We start from the raw sequence: 20,643 nt of genomic DNA on the forward strand, positions 1-20,643 counted from the left end.
TCACACTACGTTAATAGCATAGAGCGCCACCTCACACTATGTTAATAGCATAGAGCGCCACCTCACACTACGTTAATAGCATAGAGCGCCACCTCACACTATGTTAATAGCATAGAGCGCGACCTCACACTGTGTTAATAGCATAGAGCGCCACCTCACACTGTGTTAATAGCATAGAACGCCACCTCACACTACGTTAATAGCATAGAGCGCCACCTCACACTACGTTAATAGCATAGAGCGCCACCTCACACTATGTTAATAGCATAGAACGCCACCTCACACTACGTTAATAGCATAGAGCGCCACCTCACACTACGTTAATAGCATAGAGCGCCACCTCACACTATGTTAATAGCATAGAGCGCCACCTCACACTACATTAATAACATAGAGCGCCACCTCACACTACGTTAATAACATAGAGCGCCACCTCACACTACGTTAATAACATAGAGCGCCACCTCACACTATGTTAATAGCATAGAGCGCCACCTCACACTACGTTAATAACATAGAGCGCCACCTCACACTACGTTAATAGCATAGAACGCCACCTCACACTATGTTAATAGCGTAGAGCGCGACCTCACACTGTGTTAATAGCATAGAGCGCCACCTCACACTGTGTTAATAGCATAGAACGCCACCTCACACTACGTTAATAGCATAGAGCGCCACCTCACACTATGTTAATAGCATAGAGCGCCACCTCACACTACGTTAATAGCATAGAGCGCCACCTCACACTACGTTAATAGCATAGAGCGCCACCTCACACTATGTTAATAGCGTAGAGCGCCACCTCACACTATGTTAATAGCGTAGAGCGCCACCTCACACTATGTTAATAGCGTAGAGCGCCACCTCACACTATGTTAATAGCGTAGAGCGCCACCTCACACTACGTTAATAGCATAGAGCGCCACCTCACACTACGTTAATAGCATAGAGCGCCACCTCACACTACGTTAATAGCTATTGTTCTCTGGTGTCGGCTTTATTACACAAGTTCTTAAATGAAGGTGTCTGCGGCAGCCTCTGATATAAGGCATTGTACAGTATATGGTCACATGACAGCGCTATAGACTGATATCACACACAGCCGTGTCCTATTCTGCCGCAGCTTCATTCTCACTTTATGGGATCACAGATTGGAGCCTGAGGCGTTTACTTGGGATGTTGTTGTTGTAAAGTTATTTCCATTTTCCTCAACATAAAAAAAGCCTCTTAAGGATTTACCCGATGTGATGAAAATATTACAGATCTGTGCTGCACGCATAGAAGACAATACAGACTTCATAGATCCCGTGTGTCAAGTCATCAAGTTACTGGGGTAAGTAGAATAAAAGGTGTTATAATACAGTAAGTGATCTCTCCTGATGACGGATCCTAAGGGTATGTTCACACGCACTAATTACGGACGTAAATCGCGCGTTTTTGCCCCAAATTACGTCCGAAAATAGCGCCTCGATAGCGCTGACAAACATCTGCCCATTGAAAGCAATGGGCAGACGTTTGTCTGTTCACACCAGGCGTATATTTACGCGCCGCTGTCAAATGACGGCGCGTAAATAGACGCCCGCGTCAAAGAAGTGACCTGTAATTGGAGCCGTTATTCATTGACTCCAATGAATAACAGCGCCAATTACGTCCGTAATGGACGCGGCGTTCAAGCGCCTGCACATGCCGTTACGGCTGAAATTACGGGGATGTTTTCAGGCGGAAAGATCCCCGTAATTTCAGCCGTTACGGACGCCCTCGTGTGAACATACCCTAATAGTGATCCCTCAATATTCATTTCCACTGCTGGGACATCAGTCTGAGATGCCGACTTATAATGTCACATCCTGATTTACCGCATGTTCATGTTTCTTTATTTACAGCCTTCCTTTTCTGAAGGAGAAGATGTCAGATGAAGTCAGATATGCAGAGACTACTGCAAAGTCCTTCTACCATCTAGGTGAGCTCCGCCACTAACTCTGCTGCCATAGAAGACATTTCATCTATATGACTTGGATAAGTAGAGTCGAGTGATCAGTAATTATTCCTTACCCCCTTAAGAATAATAACACGTGACACCAAGGTTGGATTTTAATGGCCACAGCAGCCGTTTATTATAAATTTTATAAAATTAGACATTTTATAACCAAACATTAAATAACCTAGAATTCCCCAAAATTGGAATTCTTCCAGAATACACATAACAAACCCTTAAAAGGGTCAATATAAATAACACCCATAACATGACCAGGGGAAGCCCTTGAGGTTACCACAACTTAGAAAAAATAGCCATCTGCCACCACCACTTGTTTTTACCTCCAGCCGTATCCCAGCTCGAAGGCACCGCTCACTTCTTGCAGATGGCTTTGCCCATAAAGCACTTCAAAGAGGTAACACCCTAAGAAGCCTTCCACATATTTTGGGGGACGCATACCCCTGATGCGACCCCCCCACCAGTTTTACTGACCAACCTCAAGGACTCCCCCCGCCACTGCGACATGGGCCTTGACCACCTCAAGGCCATGAGCTCCTCCACACCAACACCCCTCTTTCAATCCCGTCTGCTAGGGCCAAACTCCACAAATCCATCCCCACCTCATTCAAATGCACCCCATCCTGTCTCCAATAACAACCTACACCCGATTCCAGGTCCCTATGCCTGACCACCACACCTCCATTTTTTGCCACAAATGCCGACACCGCCCTATTCACTTTTATTCTGGCCTTATTGAGTCTCTCCACGGATCGGGCCAAACGCCATGTCTTTCTGGGCACTATTTCTGACCAGACTATAATCAGGCCCGGGTGTAACGCCCATAAACACAACAAATCGTGCTTAATATCCCTCACCAAATCACGAAAAGGGCGCACACTCAAGTCATTCCCCCCAACATGTAAAACTAAAATCTCAGGCGCCCGGTCTAGCTGCGTATACACCTGAAACTCTGGTAACACCCTAGACCAAACCATTCCCCGGAAACCTAGCCAATGCAGGACAGCATCCTCCCGCGGAATCGTCAGTTGTCGACCATCCGGGCGAACATCCGCCCTTAGTGCGCCCCAATACACAAAGGAGTGCCCCAAGATCCAAACCAGCAAAGGACGCGAACCTGCGAAAGAAAGAAAAACACACACATCTTACAAATCCCATTCGCACTCCATCTTCCACAGGCACAATATACTCCTTAGCAACATTTTAACAATCTGACAGCAAATGAGGCCGAACATAAGTGCGGAAACGGTTAGACTCCCATCTCCCAATACGCCTAAGGCAGGATTCACACGACAGGGTTTCCCGGCCGGGTGCCGGCCGTTCATAAATCGGCCGGCACCCGGCTGCATTAGGAATAATAGACCCCTAATGGGGCTATTCACACGACCGATTTTCTGACGGCCGGGAAAATCGGCCGTCAAAAAATGGGACATGCCCTATCTTCAGCCGGGCAGAAGACTATGGGGCCGGGTAATACACGGCCATCACCGGAATGTGTCCCGAGTGATGGCCGGGTCTACCGTCGCTCGCGCACTCTCTCTCCTCCTCCTCACAGTGCAGAGTGCATGTGAGGAGGAGGAGGAGGGTCTTTTTTTTGCTTCCTGTAGGAGTCGGAATCCCCAATCCCCGGCCGGGGATTGGGGATTCCGCTACAGGAGAAGTGCGTGACTACACTGTCCATATATGGACACAGCGAAATCACGCACTTCTGCAGCGGAATCCCCTACTCTATGGCAGGGGATTCCGCTATAGGAGAAGTGAGTGACTACACTGTCCATATATGGACACCGCGAAGTCACACACTTCTGCAGCGGAATCCCCGACACTATGGCCGGGGATTCCGCTACAGGAGAAGTGAGTGACTACACTGTCCATATATGGACACAGCGAAGTCACGCACTTCTGCAGCGGAATCCCCGACTCTATGGCCGGGGATGCCGCTTCAGGAGAAGTGCGTGACTACACTGTCCATATATGGACACAGCGAAGTCACGCACTTCTGCAGCGGAATCCCCGACACTATGGCCGGGGATTCCGCTACAGGAGAAGTGAGTGACTACACTGTCCATATATGGACACAGCGAAGTCACGCACTTCTGCAGCGGAATCCCCGACACTATGGCCGGGGATTCCGCTACAGGAGAAGTGAGTGACTACACTGTCCATATATGGACACAGCGAAGTCACGCACTTCTGCAGCGGAATCCCCGACTCTATGGCCGGGGATGCCGCTTCAGGAGAAGTGCATGACTACACTGTCCATATATGGACACAGCGAAGTCACGCACTTCTGCAGCGGAATCCCCGACTCTATGGCCGGGGATGCCGCTTCAGGAGAAGTGCATGACTACACTGTCCATATATGGACACAGCGAAGTCACGCACTTCTGCAGCGGAATCCCCGACTCTATGGCCGGGGATTCCGCTACAGGAGAAGTGAGTGACTACACAGAGTTTTGAACTGGAAACCTTGACCGGACTGACCGACCTGCCCTGCAGACCCTCCGCTCCCTGGAAAGGACTGTCCCGGCTTAACCGTCTTTCTGATCCCATCTAATGCTGGGCCGCACCGCCTTCCGCTGCCGAAATTGCTCATCATAACGCAGCCAAGCCATACCGCCGTACACACGATGCGCCTCACCGATAGCATCCATATAACAAAAAAGCGCGGAACAATGCTCCGGCGCCTTTTCCCCAACAACACTAGCCAAGATCGCGAAAGCCTGCAGCCAATTCACAAACGTTTGCGGAATGAGCCTATAACGCCGACGTTCCTCCTCTTCCTTCTTACTCTCATCCCTCTTCCCTTCCCAAACCGCAACCAGGGATCAGGGATACCCCCGCCGATACCGGGGCCTGCGACCTATCTAATTTGTTGACCAGCTCGCGCAAGCATCCCACTAATTCAGCGAAACCGCTACCACCCCCCCCCCCCGGAAGACTCGCCGACAGCCGTAGAGCCCGCTGCATCCCCTGCACCTCCCAACATGCACATAGTAGGTGAAGAGAAAGAAGAAAAACACCCACCTGGCTGCTCAGGCGCTGTGATCCCGCCAGCCGGACGAATTTGAACACGCCGATGCTCAACAACCTCTCCTTCTTCCAAGTCAACCGCCGTCTGCGACCGCTGCCCGCACCCACAATGCGAGCATGGAGATCCCCGACCAGACTGTCCCGAAGGGCCGGCCTTTATAGGAGCCCTGAGGCTTATAGGGCCAGCCGCCTGCTGCCCGTTATGCGGTATCCATAGCTCAGACCGCACTCCACGGCCCACCGGACTCGCCATTCTTCCTGACGCAGACCTCGAAGCAGCCAGCCCCCTGATTGGCACCTCACCAGGCGGGGCTGCCGACATCCCCGCATCTTGCACCACACCAGATGGAGGGGGGATATTTGGGAAGCCAGGAGCCAACCCCCCCCTAGCCACCAAGAACCGCCGCGGCTGGGGATTTCTGCCAGGCCGAGACCCCCGAGGGGATGCAGCTCTCCCTGGAGACCGGCCTGCAGCGACCCTGGAGGGGCTTACCCTGCGGCGCCGTACCCGCGGGATTTCATCAGGGCTAAGTCTCGCTGGAGGTCGGGCACGCCGTGACCTGCGAGTAGGCACGACCTCAGATGAACCGGCATCGTGCATGATCCCTCCACTAGCCGGAGGGCTGCCTAAAGCTAAGTCCAGCACTACAGGGGACGACAGGGAAGAAACCGCCCCACCCCCCTCCCTGGACACCGCGCGATGAGAGCGCCGGGGCCCAGCTGCCTGGGGCACAGGCAGCCCCACAAGTCTCGTCACCTGCTCCTCAAACCAGCCGACACCCAGATGATCAGCTGCCGCCCGGAGCCGCTCCACATGCTCATTGAAGGACGCCATCGCAAACGAGCAGGTAAGGAAGATAACACCACAACGCTGCTGCTGCTGCTACTCCAGTTGATGTGTTACCTCCCCCTGTCTCCCTCGCACTGAGAAAAACAGCGGGAAGCCTGAGACTCCCATCCCCTCCCTCCTCTCTTCCAAACCACTCCCCTTCACTCCCTGCTACGAAACCTTAACCCCTTCCTCACCTGTTCCCTCCTATCCTGTCATGGCGGCCTCCCCTTACTTCCTGCAGTCGGCAGTGCGGCCGCTCCTGACCTTAGTCCATTAGGCAATGAGTGTGTGATGACTGGGGGTCCGACCTCCACTACTCCGACCAATCAGTAGAAAGAAGGACCTTCTTTGTTGTCACCCTCCTTTCTCATAATCAGATACGTTATATAGTCAGTACCTTAAAGAAGCCAGCGCTGCAGTTATCTGATCACCCCGGGTGCGGCTTCTCTAAGCCCTTCTCATTCCAAGGTGGCCGCTGCAGGGAAAATATAGCATTAGGGCACGTTCACACGTGGCGGAGTTCTTCCGGTTGGTGCAGATTTGGGGCAATTACGCCACGAATCTGCACCAACATTTGCATATTTGAAATAAATAAATAAATAATAAATATTTGACCGGTAATTCAGACGTTGCAGATATCACAGCGGACTTGTCACAGATTTCAGTTTTTGCATTGCAAAGGCTGAAATCCGCAGTGAAATTTTACTTCTTCTCCACAACAGACAGTGCATGCTGCGGAGGGAGAATTCCGCACAGCAGCCTATGGTCCGCAGTGGAGTTTTCCGCAACGTCTGCACTAACTTGCCTAAAAATGTATTGAAACAAATGTAAAAAACGGCCGCTGGAGAATTCCACTGCAATTCCGCCACGTGTGAACATGCCCTTACATGCCAACCATAGCAAACCCCTCTTTGAAGTCCACAGAGAGTAGGTTTGTCATCGTGAGACACCCCTTATAACCAGCAGAATATTATTTCACATAAGGGAAGAACTCAGGGGCTGATATTTACAGGCCGCCATTTGATTTAGGGGGAAATGTTCTTTAAACATTAAATGTAAACGTCTGATAATGAACGATTAGTGAGTAATTATAATGTACAATTAGCAGATTCTATTAATCAGATGATGTTTCTGATAAACTACAGGACTGACCTGCTGTATTTCTTCTAGGTTATCTGATGCGGGTGCCAAGCACTCGGGTCCGGATGCAGATTTGCTCCACAGTGATGGATTTCTACAGCGCAGAACATCAAATGCCGCAGATTATAGGTAAAACATTTCTATCTTATTCATTTATATCAATTACAGAAAAAGTAAATCCAGCATTTCATTGTTCTATAAATGAGAAACAAAAGTGTCGAATCCCATGCCCCTCCCCCACAATTCACTTTTGGAAGGGGAATCTTCCTTCTGAAGTTCTGATCCACAGTTGTTTAAACCTGACGCCGCCCCAAAATAGAGGCTGAAGTGACCTGCAGAGCTCACAATCACACCCAACAGGTTCATCTTGTAGATTATTAGTGGAACTGAGGGATTTTCCCCATTAATAATCTTTCCACTTTCTTGGTTCCTATTCTGAATCTTATTCTCCGGCTTCATAGTTCACACTCGTCAGTTTTGCTCCGTACAATGAGTACATAGTAAATATTATATCTGGATCATTAATGAACAGGTTTTCAGCCGACCAGTAACAGCTACAAGATCCAGACGGCTGAAATGAGCGGCTTGGCAGAGACCCTCGTCTCGTCATTGACATTGATGGAGAACAATATACAGGAGAAGTTATCGGTACTGAGAACACTGGAGCTTCTATCATTAACTAACGGTATGTATACTGCTGCTCCCTATATACTGCTGCTGCTCCCTATATACTGCTGCTGCTGCTGCACTCTATATACTGCTGCTGCACTCTATATACTGCTGCTGCTCCCTATATACTGCTTCTACTCTCTATATACTGCTGCTTCTCTCTATATACTGCTGCTGCTCTCTATATACTGCTGCTGCTCTCTATATACTGCTGCTGCCCTCTATATACTGCTGCTGCTCTCTATATACTGCTGCTGCCCTCTATACTGCTGCTGCTCTCTATATACTGCTGCTGCCCTCTATATACTACTGCTGCTGCTCTCTATATACTGCTGCTGCCCTCTATATACTGCTGCTGCTCTATATACTGCTGCTGCTCTCTATATACTGCTGCTGCTCTCTATATACTGCTGCTGCCCTCTATATACTGCTGCTGCTCTCTATATACTGCTGCTGCCCTCTATATACTGCTGCTGCTCTCTATATACTGCTGCTGCCCTCTATATACTGCTGCTGCTGCTGCTCTCTATGTACTGCTGCTGCTCTCTATATACTGCTGCTGCTCTCTATATACTGCTGCTGCTCTCTATATACTGCTGCTTCTCTGTATATACTGCTGCTACTCTGTATATACTGCTGCTACTCTGTATATACTGCTGCTGCTCTCTATATACTGCTGCTGCTCTCTATATACTGCTGCTGCTCTGTATATACTGCTGCTTTGTATATACTGCTGCTACTCTGTATATACTGCTGCTACTCTGTATATACTGCTGCTCTGTATATACTGCTGCTACTCTGTATATACTGCTGCTGCTCTATATACTGCTGCTTCTCTGTATATACTGCTGCTACTCTGTATATACTGCTGCTACTCTGTATATACTGCTGCTACTCTGTATATACTGCTGCTGCTCTCTATATACTGCTGCTGCTCTCTATATACTGCGTCATCTCAGCTGGTCACATTAACCAGGGTTTGGTGCAGAAAAGATCAAGTTTAGAGTCATTTTATTCTACTCGGAAGTTGTATTATCAGCCATTTACTAATATAATATTATTATCAGAATTGTCTTATTACAAGTGATGGAGATTCTGATCATAGGGCAGCGGCAGGGAGATCACATTCACTATAGGGGCTGCCGGAAGAATATAAGAGTCAGTGTCCTGTATTCAGTGCATGGTCCGCTCACAGGGGCTGTCAGGTCAGCTGTCGGCCATCATGAGGACCCCTATTCACTGAATAAAGAATACAACAAACATGTCTGAGTAAAGACAATCCTCTATGAGCTAAACAACCTGGACTCCAGACTAATACATTATACCGTCACTGATACATTGTAACGGACTATCAGAACAGGAGAGAGATTTGTCCTCCTGATGTATTTATCTCACAGAGGATTGTCTGGTTAAGATACAACTGTAGAAAAGCCTCAGTTGTGAGCAGTATTAGGTCTGTAGGGGATTCCATCCTCTAGATATACAGAATTATTTTTTTTCCATTCCCCGATAGAGAACGGAGATCTTAAAATGATGAATAATTGAAACTAAAAAATAATAGAAATTTGCATTACTTTTCTACATAAAATCGTAAATCCTTTGAAGATCCATTGACTTGTATTTCTATATCTTATTATTTTCTATACAGAGAACTGCATGTCTATGGCCAGAGCTCAGGCGGCCTACAGCCTCTGCTCCCACCTCAGTGACCCAGATCCCTCAGGACAACTACTCTTCCTCTCTTCTGGGATTCTGTTGAACCTTTTGGACTTGGGACCCAAGGATGATGTGATTATTCAGATGAATAACATAGAATGTATCTGGTGAGCAGTGTTCAGGATCTACACTTCTACATCTTTGCAGGAACATGCAGCAGGTATAAGAATATAACACTGTGCCTTTAAGTGCTCGATACAAGTCTCTTTATCTCGTTCTAGTGCACTCAGAGTTTCTGTTGTGCGCTTGTTCACCAACGGATACAAGGATCAAGACCGTCAGCTGAGAAATGACCTTCTAGTGCTAACAACTGTGATCGCTGAGAACAATCAATCTCTTATAATTGTAAGTACAACATGGAGTGATCTTCATTCATAAACTGGCTGCAGCTGTGATACAGATGTGTCCTTCCTTACCTTTTCTCTTATTTACATCATATCTTGAGATGTCTGGCGCGAGATGACCAGCTTTGGAAAAAAAACATGGTTTCAGGATACTCTGTCACGAGATGTCTATGCTGTATGTGTCTATGTGTGGCCACCCAGTGGTGGTGTAATGTTAGTTTCAGCTTGTCAAGGGTTTTGCTAGCATGTCGAGATATTGCATTGAATTTGTTCCATGATAACATGGAGTCCCGAACCAAATTCAAGCAAAGGTAAGGTCAGACACCTCTGTATATGCCATATTGGACGACCACACACCGCTATGGATTGTGGGTAACGTACTGTCTTGAATCTGCCTCTATTACGCATATTATAACATATCTTGTGTTAATTACTAGGACAGTGGATTTGCAAGGCAGCTCATCTTATTTGCAACATTTCCAGAAAGTGAGTGGTCAATGCAATTAAATGTTTATAATTATTCAATGTGATGATACATATTAGATGATTGTGACTGTGGTCAGGACATCAATTGGATTCTTATGTATTGTTCTCGTGGGTTCTTCCTCAGTTAAAAGCCGTAACCCACTAGTGAGAAACGTCCAACTTCTACACAACCGTGAAGGTCTCCAGATGAAGAGGTTGTTGATGAACATTCTGGTGGAGTTATCTAAAGACTGGTCATCAGCTCAGGTGAGGAATAGTCATCACTGTATATAGACCAGTAGACAGGTGACGTAGTAATGTATATGGGCAGGAGAAATATCTGCAGGTTGTCATTAATGATATTCATGGCTTTGGATGGCAAAAACTGAAGCCATGGATAATAGTGTTATTCTCTATAGCAGCCGGTCAGTATGGTTCTTTATAATGGACAGCTAATAATATCTACGTAATAAAATGCCTATTATATTCTCATATCTACTATTATAAAACTGAATATCCATCTTGCAGCTCTAGAGAGTAATTACCTATTATACAACCTTTCTTGGGTTTACTCTTTTTAGCTACTGTAATGACTTGATGATAACTTGCAGGGCGGCTGGAAAATGTTGGAATTTTACATGACTTCCCAGTAGACTTAACAGCTGCCATTTATGGAGGCCTGTAGTCTGTCCATGAACTGCAGATGTCAACCCCAGACTGTCCTACTCTGATAATGGACTGTTCCCACTGCTAAAGGAAGTGATTCTATTATACTCTGTATGTAATATATTGTATTCTGTAACATATTCTATACAGAGACCCTAGGGCCAGATTTACACGAGCGTGTGCATTTTACGCACGCAAAAAACGTGGCATTTGCGCGAGCAAAAGGTACTTAACAGCTCCGTGTGTCATCAGTGTATGATGCGCGGCTGCGTGATTTTCGCGCAGCCGCCATCATTATGACACTCTGTTTTCTGTTTTCATTCATACTTTTTACTGCTGTTGCGCGAATCACGCGCGTGACACGGAAGTGCTTCCATGTGCTGCGCGAGATTATCACGCACCCATTGACTTCAATGGGTGCGTGATGCGCGAACAACGCACAAATATAAGACATGTCGTGAGTTTTACGCTGCGGACACACGCTGCGTGAAAATCACTGACTGTCTGCACGGCCCCATAGACTAATATAGCTTCGTGCGAGGCGCGTGAAAATTACGCGCGATGCACGGACCTATAGCCCTAAGGGTATGGTCACACACACTATTTACGGACGTAATTCGGGCGTTTTTGCCCCGAATTACGTCCGAAATAGCGGCTCAATAGCATCGGCAAACATCTGCCCATTCATTAGAATGGGTCTTACGATGTTCTGTGCAGACGGTCAAAGAAGTGCCTGTCACTTCTTCAGACGTAAATGGAGCCATTTTCCATTGACTCCATGGAAAAGCATCTCCATTTACGTCCGTAATGGACGCAGCGAAATAGCGCCTCAACATGCCATTACGGCTGAAATTACGGTACTGTTTTCTCCTTAAAACAGCCCCGTAATTTCAGCCGTTACGGAGGCTGCCGTGTGAACATACCCTTATTGTGAAGGAATTCTCTAGATACCAGGATGAAGCTATGCAGTGTTATCTCTTGCCTCCTATGAATTGTGTATTGCGGTGACCATAACGCAATGTAATGACTGTTTTGTTGGTGTCTTATGCAGCTGCTCTCTGATGGGAAGGTCATTTCAGCCCTTTTCACCTATGTGAAGCCGATTGAAAAGCCTGAGACGCATGAGTGGCCGACTCTGTATTTTGAAGAGCTGCAGCTACAGGCCATGTCCACCTTGTCATCTGTGGCTCCCCGGCTGGTGGAGGACTACATGGCTGCTGAGGGGAACAAGCGGATTCTTCAGTTCCTCAACTGGTGCTGCAGCCAAGGTGAGACGGGTGTTTTATGTCCTCACAACTCATCATTATGATTTTCCAAACAGTGTATGAAAGATTATAACACAACATGGAGCAAATAGAAATACTGGGCTGTAGATCATGGCAATCGAGAAGATCTCACCATGTATTAGACTGACTATGTGACCGCAGAGAAATATGTGAGTGCCACAAGCCCATGTCCAGCCTTTCTTATGTGTTATTATAGAAGCACATACATCACTAATCATGAGCTCATTGTCTGCCCCATCTCAGCTAGACTTCAGAGAGGAGACATTGTGCCCTATGAATAATGCTCCACAGAATTACATGTGTTCCCCCATGTCAGCATTGCATTGGTCGGGTAATCAGCGGGTTCCATTATCTCCAGTGTAAGATACGTCCACTTACCTTGTGATGGTTGTTGTCTGATGATACGTGATATTTGTGGATTTTTATGTAGTCGCTGATTTATAATACAAGCATCAACATTATTTTATCCTTTTTCAGATGGATTTGTTGGAAATGGCAACAGCTTCTATGGCACTGGATGTCGTGGCAGCAAGAATGCCCAGATGCGCCAGAGCCTGAAACTGCTCCAGTCTATGGTCTCCATACAAGATATCACCCTGAATATGGACCTATGTGACCAGGGAGCAGTCAGACAACTTCTAGGTAAATGAAACCACAATTCTGTAATCCCAACTGTAGTATATTGTCTATAAGAAGAGGTTTATACTGAAAATATGAGGTGCTTTGTGTGATTATGTGGTTTATCTAACATCATGTGGAAATGTTCCATTTATATGTTCTGATCCCTGATATCTATTATGTATACTTGTTGTGGTATACTTATCATAAAAAACAATCCTGACCGCTCTCTAGTGTTAGAACCAACACCTATAGTGGAGGCGGCCATATTGTTTCTGGTACAGTTATAGGCTGCGTTCTCATGAAGCTGGATCATATGGCTGCCTCCCCTGTGTGTGGATGCCGTCATTCTCATCACACAGGCAGGAATCTGATTGGACATGATATAAACATTTTTAGTTCAATGTAAAAAATTGTATTTCTTCAGGAATTCTAAAAAAGACCAACACTCGTGGTGAAGGAAAGGATGACGCTGTGCTACTGGAAATCCAGAGTGACATTCTGTCCATCCTGTCATCGCTCTGTGATGCTGACCCCGACGTAAGGGTGCGTATTGTCGTATTACCCTGTGAGTTACATGTGATATCAGCTGCCACTTATCACTGCAATTCATACTTTTTGTCATATGAATTCAGTCTCATTGTAACGTGGGATCCTGCCTATAATGTCTGCTGCATGTGTGTAACTTGTGTCTGTAATACTGTACATCTTCGGCTATATACCGCTCACCGGACTCCGGGACAGTAAACCACAGATCTGATCATCATCTTGTGACTTTCTTCTTAGATCTGATCTTGAAATCTTTTTGTATTCTTCACTCAGGATTTGTTTGGATCAGAAGGAGTGGATGTCATCGTTCAACTTCTGAGAATGGACCCCACTAAAATTTACAGTGGACTTGGCCACAGCAAACTGATCCTCAGCACACTGACCTGTGTGTGGTAAGCACTGATCAGACAAATGACCCTCAATAAGCACATTTTACCTGTTTATTCAGAGACACCTGTGTCCCATTTATAACTCATCAGGAACAAATGGTTTTTTGCTTTTATAATCTGTGAAATTCCTGCAGCCACCACTAGGGGACGCCCACCATATAATCAGTATGCAGTAACATCCTAAACTGAGCAGAGATTCATGTTCTGCATCTCATAACAGCTGAAGCCGGGGGTTACACATGACAATTGTTTCTAAGATAAGTTAAGAATATCGGCCCATAGCAATAATCACGACATGGAAATGGCCATAAACATTTCACCACTGAATCATTATCTATCTCACATAATAATATTCCCCATCCAATCCCGACTCTCTGTACAAAAGTAGTGAGTAATCCCTGATCAGAAGGTAAACCCCATTAGAACAATCCCTTGTAAATGGCTCTCCATACATATCTGACCAGGGGGAGGACGGGCACCTGATTGTAGCTTCAAAGTCACAACAAGACTTTGAAGTGTCTCTGAGAAGGTAAATTCTGAATCAAAAGACTATTAAAGAACAGACTCTCAGGGAAAGTGTCATCTGCTCCTTCTGATATGAAGATCCTTCTGTATTTAATGTCTTTGTTTTCTTCTTTTCAGCTCTTGTATTATTGGATGTTCCGCAGCTGAAGACGACTTTCTTGCTAAGCAGGGTGTGTTCCTCCTGCTGGATTTATTAGCAGTAAGTCCATGAAAAGTTCTTTTGTGTCCATTTATATTATAGAGATGCCGCTGGCTATTCAGGGACGGAGTTTGAGTGGAGGTAATGCCTGGAAGGTTTGCGGCAGTGACCTCTTCACATCCACGTGTCTTTCTATCTGCACATATTGGGGTGTCTGGTTAATATTGAAAACCAATCTCTACAAATCTTGAGTCCTATTTCTACTACATTGTAAAGTCTTTTCAGTACAGCGCACAGTGACCTGATCATTTACATTTCTTATCTCTGAAGGTGAATTGGGAGAGCATGAACACTGTGCTGCTCACAATATTGGGCGAATTGTGTGACAATCCTAAAACTCGTTCCCATATTAACACCTGGAGAGGAAAGGATTTACAGACGGCCCCCCATATGCTTGTCCAGTTATGGAAGCAGATGGAGGAAGAACTAGGAATACCCAGAGATGAATATGGACGTATTATTGGTGAGTATAGAGTTCTCCTGTCATACGAAGACGAAGGACAGGGACACTGAGGAGTAAAGCACCATTGATTTTCTTGTGTGAGAGATTTCCTCTATGGTAAATCTCCGAGCAGTGTCAAAGGTGTTGAAGATCTTACAAACCCGTCATTTATCATCTTCAGGTGTCATTCTATGATTGAATATATGATAAATGACGGATGGATCTCCCCTGTAATGGACACTGCAGTATCAGAGCTGATATCATGAGAATAGACGGAAGTTCTAATAGTTGGGGCAGATATAATAGAGACTGTTATCATTGTGGGGGAAAGTGCAGCGGATGATGGACATTGTAGTTCTATATGTTGTTCCCAGTCCTGACTCATTACCAGCCTGTATGATCTCGGCATTTATCAAGCTCTAGTTATCAATGATAGTATAAGAAACCTCCATTTATTCATGAGAAATATTCATCTGTCCGTCTGTCCTTTATTTTTTATCAGCTCTTCAGGTTTTAATGGTCACCAACATCTGTCATTTCTACCCATGGATTCTGAATGGATTTTTACATTATAATGTTATATCCAATTACTACAGTGGTGTACATAGAGCGATAGGGCCCCATAGCAGATCAAAATGTATTCCCATTGTGGTGTCGGGATTTGCTACCTAGGACAGAAGAGCCTGGAGCTTTGTTTCCCCCTCAATGCTCTTTACATGGCGCTTTGGCCAATTCCTCACCCCCTTCCTAAGAGATTTGTGCACAGATTCTCACCACCAATTAGCAAAGGGAGTGGGATCAACCAGAACTGGGTGCCATCTTGGTGGGTATTCCTTTGTATTACTGCCCCAACTGTGATGGTTATTGTGATATGTAACTCAATTATGTGGCCTTTATAGATGTAAAGAATCCACTGGGAAGAAAGCTGAAGAAAGATCCGGAGGTCTCCCCAACACCCCCCAACAGCTTCATTCAGGTCCCCTCTGAAGTGGAAGAAAAGAACAAAGACAACATTTACTCCATATTCTCCAAAATAGGTAAGAACAATATCTGGTATGTAAGATGTGATATGAATTGTAGTAGAAGATAATAAACCTGAGGTGTGCCATCCATGATGGAGCCATATTGCTGATCTACTGCCAATAGTGTAAAATACAAGTGTACATATATAACATAACATTTCTACTTCCTATTAGAGTTTTTTTTTTTTATTAATTCTTCATCACTTACGGCCTGTTCACATCACCGTTGTTTCGGACGGAATCAATAGCACAGTCGACTGCGACGGAACCCTGTCACAACGGTGACAGACGGAAACCATTAGTGAGGTTTCCGTCACCATTGAGTTCAATGGTGAGGGAAACAGAAGCTGCGGTTTCCATTTGCCTTTCCACTGAGGGGTTAACCCGACGGAACCCCTCAGCGGAAACTAACGCTGATGTGAACACGCCCTTATACAATTGTGTCCAGTCTAGACAATGCTCTGTGAGCTCAATACATCAGCAGCTGCTGCACAAATCTCTCTGGTAGTTTGCTACAATGTATCAGTCTGGAGTCTAGGCTGTTTAGCTCACAGAGCATTGCCTGGATTAGGTACAATTTATATCCACTTCTCAGCTGAGAGCAGGACTAGGTATGTACAAGTTTGCAGCACAAGAGTGTTCTCATTCACTGACTGCAAAGAATGAGCTTAAAAATAGTGAGGAATTGATGTTGATGTCTTCTGTGGCGAGTTGGTGGTGTTGGAGTACACATGGATCTGCACCAGTATTTTATGTATATGTTATTAGTTTTCTTATATTTTCGACAGTGTTTTGATCGTTTAGAAGCTACAGGGTGTTTAATGTTGTATTTATAAAGTATTTAATAGGACAATCCGATATTTTTATAGGTTTAAAAAAATTACCTGGATTATCTACACTGGATTTTGTCACCCTCAGTGCAATAATTAAACATCTGGATTTTAAGGTTAGTGTGATACTGTTTGCAGGGTCATCATATGACTTTTAGATACATCTTATTCCTTTGGTGTTATTTGTTGTATATCACACACTGATAGGTCGCAGACGTTTGGAGAGAAACTGGAAGGGAAATAGAAACTGAAAACATCAGACCATTGAAACATGATAAAGATGATATGAAGTTCCTCAAAAAAAGGACAGAAAATGTCGCCAAACTTGTTAGGGCTCAGCAATACAAAATGATTGAAGAACACCAAAAAATGGAGCTCCTGGAAGAACAACAACGATATGCAGCGGTGAGACTGCAGTATAATATGGACAGGAGCCGCCATAATAGAAAGGTCTCTCTGCTCACTGGTTTGTAATAAGAAAACATTTTCTTTACCGTATTCTGCTTCACCCACAGATAAAAGCAAACATCAGACAGAGGGAAAAAGCCCAAATATCCTGGGATAATTTTATAGCCAGAACATCAAATTATGAAGCCCTAAAGGTAATTGTTCTTATAATGATGGAAATACAACTCTTGTCGGCAGCTTCCTCCAGGATTTCTCCTCTAGTGTCTTCAATTGTAAAAGATAGTCCTTCATATAAATGTCACTAAGTAACAGCGCAAACGTGCACAGGAGTTCTGCTGAAGATGGAGCATAATCGAGTAGGTCCAGAGTATAAAGAAGGGTGAATTATCCACAGCTATTATCATAAACTTCTCTTATCTTGTTATAGAAAGAAAAACAACTCAAAGAAGACATCCTAGAGATCTCCAGACCTGAATACATGCCTCTGAAGGGTATTTACCATGCCACAGAGGTCTACGGCCCCAATACAACCGTAAGCTGAGCTGCCTCTGGTTTACCAGTGTGGGCAAAACCCAAGGATAGATCTCCCATTGGGCACAAGAGGCCCGGGTCTTATAGTGGGCAATGACGTCTGGTGGGAGGTGGTGCAGTAGTTTCTATTCACTACTTCTATACATGTGCTGTAGCTCTATACTGTAAGTGCTGATAGAAGATACTTAGTTGTATTGCTCTGGGTCATCAGGTATTCATGGAGCGCTAGTGCTGCCTCTTATATTTACACTGACTAGAATTCACAAAGATCTGAGAATTGAAGCTCCATCATTGTTTGTGCAGGTGTCGTGTTGCCGGGTTTTTCATGTGGAGAGCACACCATCTAACCTTACAGGAGGTCCTCTAGCTGACACCTACCTCGCCCGTAAGAGGCTTCCAATCCGAGGAGGAGCCCTGCAGAAAATCAGGGGGCGAAAATCTTTAAAATAAGCAACAACCAGTAACCAAGAATAGCGCCTGCTCCTTCACCATCTATAGGAGCAAGTTACATGAGATTCCAATAAACATCCTGGAATCCGTTCTGTGTCATTGTCTTATTACATACAGATATTTATTTACATAGAGAGATAGAGAATCACAGCCCCCATGCTGTTTAAGCGTGGGAGCTGGTGACTATTGGGTATGGTCCCCTTAAGGGATTTACCCAGCAGTCTGAGTTCCCAGGTAGGGTGGGGTTTAGCAGGGTGTAGTGTGGGTCCTGGCCCTCCCACCCTTATAAATAGGCTTTCCCAGGGGAGTCACTTCCTCTTTGACTCCCCTTCGGACTTTGGAAGGAAAATTAGAGACTGTTCACCTACATACCTGGTAGAGTAGATATGGCTGATGCTGCATTGATGGCTCTCCTAAAGGAGAAGATCGATAGGGAAGGAGCTGGCTGGCTCTCTTCCTGCTTGTTTCCAACCCTGGTCCGCCATCTGAGGTGGCTGGGCTGGCAGAGAGTAGGCAGGCGCGGCGCTGCCGTCCCCCCTCCCGCCTGAGTCCTTCCCTGCTCTGCCTCGTCAGAGAGGCAGAGCGCCTTCTAGAAACCCCCGGGCGCTGTCTAACACAGCTCCAGCGGCTGGGGATGCCGTACCACGTGACCGCTCTGCATTAGCTGCAGAGCAGCGTAGGGCCCAGCAGGGGATCGCAAGATCGCTTTCCCCTGCTGCTAGTATTAATAATGAAGACAGTGGGGTGGCTCTGGAGGCTCCTAGGGAGCAACAAGTAGTAAAGCCGCCTGGCCGTTTAGCTAGGTGGTTTGGCCGTGGTAAGGTTGCGCCACTACCCCCTCCCCCCTCCTCCCACTGTGAGCACTGCACCACCGCACCTTAATTTAGGCACCCATAGGCAGCAAGTTTGAGAGGGAGGGAGTGAGGTTGAGGAAGCTCCCCAGGATGAGCTAGGCTCACAGGCCGCTAACCGCTCTGATGAGCTTTTTGATTGCGTGCCAGGCACGCCTACGTACGGCGCTCAGGTCCCCATTGCTGGCCAGCATCGTCGGAGCCGCAGTACATGCCACCAAGATGGGCCTCATGGTGGGCATAGTCTTTCCCCGTCTGTGGCTGGGTCCAGTCGCAATTTGGAAAATAGGCGTAGGAGGCGCAGTCGCTCTCCTGGGCGTCTCTTAGCGGGGAAGCCGGAGCGGTTATAAACGCCGTTCCAGGAGCAGACACAGTAGGAGACATTCCCGCAGGGACTGGTCTGGTCATCATTCCTTGTCGTCATCTGTCAGCAGTAGGGACAGTCGTTTTATGAGGTATTCGCATAGGAGCCGGAGACATGGGCGGAGCAGGCGGTCCCACGACCGGGGGCAGGAGAGACAACCATCTGCGCCTGCTGCTGCGGTTACCGTAGTTTCTCCGCTGCCTACCGTGCCGACTCCTGATGCACTGCCCTCTACGCATCGGACTGGTGAGTTGTCCTGCATTCCTGCTTGGGGTAAGGCCACCGCTAGTGGCGGGGGTGAAATGTTATATTTGTTAAAATGCATTTTGACAAAATTGGAGGGTCCTAGCCCCTCGGTGCATCCTCCAGGGGCGCCTGTTGCACAGCCTGAGTCGGTCTATTTCGTGATTCATATTTTTGTGGCGTGGCTCCCTTGGGAACGCATTTATCCTCGGAAACGAGAGAAAAAATTGAGAAATGTGAATTTTGTTGATTTATGGTCATTATTATCCCCGGAACAGTTAACGGTGGATAAGGAGAGAAGGTTTGAGAAAACGGATGATAAAAAGCCTAAAGTTGCAAAAACCTTTGGGAATTGGGTTCAAGCTTTTGCCTATTTAGCGAGTGTGTTTAGTAAAAAGCACCCAGACAGAGCTTTTGAGTTGTTTACGTATCTAGATACGATTTATTCAGCTTATAAATTACATGGTGGCACGGGATAGTGGAGGTGTGATGAAGAATTCAGACGACGTCTGGCGCTGAGGCCGGAGGTCGTCTGGTCTTCTAAAGCCACGGATGTTTGGATTCAACTAATGTTGTCTCAAAAGCCGTCCAACCCCTTTCAGTCATCCGCCGCTGTGGCACATTCGGTACAGTCCGCAGCGGCGGGGAGACGACCCGGAGCGTGCTGGCTCTTTAACGAGGGTCATTGCAGGTTCTTCGCCTCATGTAAATTTAAACATGAATGTTCCTTCTGTGGTGGCTCACATACAGCCTTGCGCTGTTTCAAAAAAAGGTAAAATGCCTGCCAGACTCGTGTCTTCAGGTACGTCAGAGGACATGAGTGAGCGTCCAAAAGATGCGCCCGTGGCTAGACAGGTATCACGGGACAGAGGAGGCCATAATGTTAACTGAAGTTTTCACTGTCGGTTTTTATATTCCCCACGTTAGACAAGCTGCTGTTGTTTTTTCAGCTAATCTGAAATCGGTTAGGGATTTTCCCTCAGTGGTTCAGGAAAAACTGGATAAAGAGGTTAGCCTGGGCCGAGTGGCTGGCCCCTTCACCACTCCACCTTTGGAGAATCTTCGGATTTCTCCT

General features: G+C 46.4%; 1 protein-coding gene across 6 annotated transcripts in view; it reads left to right on the forward strand.

Moving 5' to 3' along the window:
* LOC142652119 (cilia- and flagella-associated protein 69-like) overlaps window positions 1-18,200 on the forward strand; it is a 27,844-nt gene extending 9,644 nt beyond the window's left edge. For 3 of the 6 annotated variants that reach the window (XM_075827604.1, XM_075827605.1, XM_075827603.1), the window contains 20 exons: window positions 1,227-1,336; window positions 1,887-1,963; window positions 7,032-7,130; window positions 7,534-7,686; window positions 9,319-9,493; window positions 9,608-9,731; window positions 10,168-10,216; window positions 10,341-10,462; window positions 11,913-12,129; window positions 12,625-12,789; window positions 13,193-13,311; window positions 13,588-13,706; window positions 14,346-14,427; window positions 14,698-14,890; window positions 15,769-15,906; window positions 16,761-16,837; window positions 16,929-17,126; window positions 17,237-17,323; window positions 17,557-17,661; window positions 17,964-18,200. In XM_075827604.1, coding sequence (XP_075683719.1) covers window positions 1,227-1,336; window positions 1,887-1,963; window positions 7,032-7,130; window positions 7,534-7,686; window positions 9,319-9,493; window positions 9,608-9,731; window positions 10,168-10,216; window positions 10,341-10,462; window positions 11,913-12,129; window positions 12,625-12,789; window positions 13,193-13,311; window positions 13,588-13,706; window positions 14,346-14,427; window positions 14,698-14,890; window positions 15,769-15,906; window positions 16,761-16,837; window positions 16,929-17,126; window positions 17,237-17,323; window positions 17,557-17,661; window positions 17,964-18,110 — 2,556 coding nt within the window. In that variant the 3' untranslated portion in view covers window positions 18,111-18,200. Of the gene's footprint in view, window positions 1-1,226; window positions 1,337-1,886; window positions 1,964-5,714; window positions 5,878-6,081; window positions 6,330-7,031; window positions 7,131-7,533; window positions 7,687-9,318; window positions 9,494-9,607; window positions 9,732-10,167; window positions 10,217-10,340; window positions 10,463-11,912; window positions 12,130-12,624; window positions 12,790-13,192; window positions 13,312-13,587; window positions 13,707-14,345; window positions 14,428-14,697; window positions 14,891-15,768; window positions 15,907-16,760; window positions 16,838-16,928; window positions 17,127-17,236; window positions 17,324-17,556; window positions 17,662-17,963 lie in introns of those variants that run through there. The other 3 variants (XM_075827606.1, XM_075827607.1, XM_075827608.1) reach the window with 3 other exon arrangements.
* The last annotated feature ends 2,443 nt before the right edge of the window (window positions 18,201-20,643 follow it).

This window comes from Rhinoderma darwinii, chromosome 5, assembly GCF_050947455.1.
Source record: "Rhinoderma darwinii isolate aRhiDar2 chromosome 5, aRhiDar2.hap1, whole genome shotgun sequence".
Lineage (NCBI taxonomy): Eukaryota > Metazoa > Chordata > Amphibia > Anura > Rhinodermatidae > Rhinoderma > Rhinoderma darwinii.